At 36.1% G+C, this 3,374-nt stretch overlaps 1 protein-coding gene across 1 annotated transcript in view; it reads left to right on the top strand.

The window, feature by feature from the left end:
* The window catches only part of LOC110113889 (heat stress transcription factor A-2), a 21,315-nt gene extending 18,589 nt beyond the window's left edge, over positions 1 to 2,726 (top strand). Inside the window, exon 2 of the mRNA XM_020846599.2 lies at positions 1,879 to 2,726. Within this exon, the coding sequence (XP_020702258.1) occupies positions 1,879 to 2,532 (654 nt within the window). The 3' untranslated portion in view covers positions 2,533 to 2,726. The remainder of the gene's footprint in view (positions 1 to 1,878) is intronic.
* The last annotated feature ends 648 nt before the right edge of the window (positions 2,727 to 3,374 follow it).

Raw genomic sequence — 3,374 nt, 5'->3', positions numbered from 1 at the left:
AATGTTGGAGTAGCTCCAGTAGAAGATAAGATTAGAGAGAGTCGCCTTAGATGGTTTGGTCACATAAAACGGCGACCTTCCAATGACCCGGTTAGGAGAGTAGAGGTATTAGATTTGACTTATGTTAAGAAAGGTAGAGACAGACCTAAAAAGACTTGGTTAGAAAATATTAGGAATGACATTTCTTTATTAGATTTAAACGAGAATTTGACCTTTAATAGGACAATGGAGAAAAATGATTCATGTAGCTGACCCCACGTAGTGGGATAAAGGCTTGTTGTTGTTGTTGTAGAAATTAAGGGAAATAAAATGACTAAAAAAATTTAAACAAGAAATAAAAATGATAGTTAATGGATTTTTATGCTTAAATAGGTTGGCTAAGCATTCCAAAATACTCATAATCTTCACAAATTTGATCAGTTTTTTGTTGGTAAATTATGAGCTAGTATGAGTGATAATTTTGGGTGATAGTCTAGCGTAATTTGATCACTGCTTCAATGGTTTCATTAGCTTTGGCTTTCTTCTCTACCCATGTTATGATGTAGTTGATTGTTACACTATAAGGAGAGAACAACCAAAATCTGTACTCCTCGTGGCAAACAATGTAGCGCAGGTGATTTGTCAGAGCTCTTGAACATGCACTACCTTTTCTCGTAAAATATTTAGCATACCTTTATAGTGTATTCTAGTAGAAATGATGTCACATACAACTTCTTTACAATGATTTCTTTGACTGGATGGCTTGCACACTCTCTAGAATTAATTTCTTCTTGAACTTTTTATGCCTTGTCCAATGCTAGGGCAGGGAGTAAAGTAGGATCTATGACATGGTTCTCCAAACAATACACCATTAGAGATAAGATACCTAGCTGATTGGCCATGTGGAATTTTTTAATAGAATGGCACAAATATTTACTTGATATCAAGATAGATGTCATTTGAACCCAAATACTAATATATTCAACATGGGCTTGTGAGCGTCGATGGAAGATAGATTTAGGGGCTTACATCTCATGAGATGTAAGACCCAAGTATCATTTCATTGTCTTGCGAAAGGAATGAATACGTTTTGGATAAGATGAAGTGACTTAGGCTTCGTTTGGGGCGGTTTTCTTATTGCTTTTTTAAGTAGCTTTTTAGTACAAAACATAAAATTTTTATACTAAAAAACTGCTTTAAGAAGCAATAAGAAAGCCGTCCCAAATGAAGCCTTAGTCGAGATTCTTAAGGATGCTCTCAATATTTGCAGAGGAATCCTAAGGATTGGGAGAGTTCATGAGAAGGAATATGATTTCTTCTCAAGAGTATAGGATATTTCTAATCAACTTTCGTGAGCATGGTAATGAGTGTCAATTAGAGTTTACTTTAGGGGAGGATAATAACTTATGGATCTCTTGGTTCTTTGAAGGAAAGTTTTGCAAAATAGATTAAGAAAGGTCATTTTTGTAGTGGATACCACATAAACTTATGATCGGAATCGGACCTCTGCACAGTGAAAACAGTAAGAATGAAGAGCAGGAAAAATTATTATAAATTTTGGATATTTATTTTTATAACATTTAATTTTTAAATAATATAAAAAATATAATTAATATTAATTTATTGACAAGAAAATATGTATTTTCACATATATACTTAATTGTAACTAAATAATCAAAATGATATATAAGTAAATGTAAACTTTTAAATATTAGATGTCTAAATACATAAGAAATAAGAAATACATATGATTATAAAATAATTTGTTATAATCATTAGATTAAAAGATATTAAATAAAATACTCTGTAGAGCATTGTACCAATCCACTATAACAGAAACAAATATCATCTGAATCGTTGCATGGTTTAAATCTGCTGATCAATTACATGAACCCGCAGGGCTTCAGAAAAGTAGATCCAGATCGATGGGAATTCGCAAACGAGAAATTCCTGTGCGGCCACAGGCATCTTTTAAAGGAAATCAAGCGGCGTCGACAAGTTGGCCAGACATCACAGCTGCAGAATCCATCACAGCAGCAGAGTGAAGGAGCTGGCCGAAGACCAGCTTGCGTTGAACTAGGACAGTTTGGGTACGACTTTGAGGTCGATAGACTGAGAAGAGACCGTGGGACTCTTCTTGCAGAGATCGCAAAGCTCAGACAACAACACCAGAACTCCCAGGCTCAGCTACTTGCCATGGAGGAACGCATTGAAGGCACTGAACGTAAGCAGAGGAATACGATGGCTTTCATGGCGAGAGCTCTTAACAATCCTATTTTTATTCAGCAGCTCATTGTCAGAAGCCAAGGGAAGAATAAGCGTTCGGAGGCTTTGCAGACCGTGGAAGAACTGGAAATGGCTTCGGAGATAGAGTCTATCCTTGGTGCTGAGAGGAGTACGGAGGCTGTGTTCGGGCCTTATGGAGAGGAGATCGGTGAGATGAGCAATGTGATGTGGGAGCTGATGAACGCAGGAATGGTGGCCAGTGGTTTGGAGAGTGATGTGAAGGCGGAGAGCTTTGGTGAAGGATCGATGGCGCCTTGGTTGGTGTGAATGCCATTGCCACTGTGGTGGAAGCAGAGTGAGGTGGCGGAGTTAGCTCTTTGTGATTGTGTATGGGAGAAATCATGTTGGAATTGTGTATGGTTAGGTTGAAAATTTTGTCAAGGAACTTTTTTTTTTCTTGGCGCTTTTTGTTTTAAATCATGATTTTAGGAGTGCTATTATGGAAATTGCAATTTTGTGTATGTGGTTTTAGGCTTCGTCTGGGGCGGCTTTTTTGCTGCTAGTTAAAATAAAATTTTAATATAAAAATTTTAATTTTTGTATTAAAAAAATATTTTAAGAAGCAGTGAGAAAGTCGTCTCAAATGAGGCCTTAGTCTTATTGTAAATATGTGTAGTTTTGAATATGTGAGTAATTTCTCTTGTAAATATGATGTGTTTGTTTGTGTTAGGATAATAATTGGACTGCATTTGTTCAAAACAACAACAACAATATCAAGCCTCTGTCCCATTATGTGGGGTCGGTTACATGAATTCTTTTTCGTCATTGTGTCTGGTTAAAAGTCAAATTATCATTTAAATCTAATAAAGAAAGATCATTTCTAATAATTTCTAATCAAGTCTTTTTAAGTTTACCTCTATCTTTCTTAACATAAGTCAAATTTAATACCTCAACTTTCCTAACCGGGTCATCGGGAGGCCTTCGTTTAATGTGACCAAACCATCTAAGGCGACTCTCTTTAATCTTATCTTCCACTGGAGCTACTCCAACCTTTTCACGTATATGCTCATTTCATATCCTATCTCTAAGGGTCAAGCCACTCATCCACCTAAGCATCTTCATCTCTGCAACACTTAACTTAGTATTATGCTTCTCTTTTAATGGCCAAC

This window comes from Dendrobium catenatum, unplaced genomic scaffold, assembly GCF_001605985.2.
Source record: "Dendrobium catenatum unplaced genomic scaffold, ASM160598v2 fragScaff_scaffold_365, whole genome shotgun sequence".
NCBI classification, from domain to species: Eukaryota; Viridiplantae; Streptophyta; class Magnoliopsida; order Asparagales; family Orchidaceae; genus Dendrobium; species Dendrobium catenatum.
The sequence above is the reverse complement of the archived record's forward strand: the minus strand, read 5'-3'. Positions and strand labels throughout refer to the sequence as shown.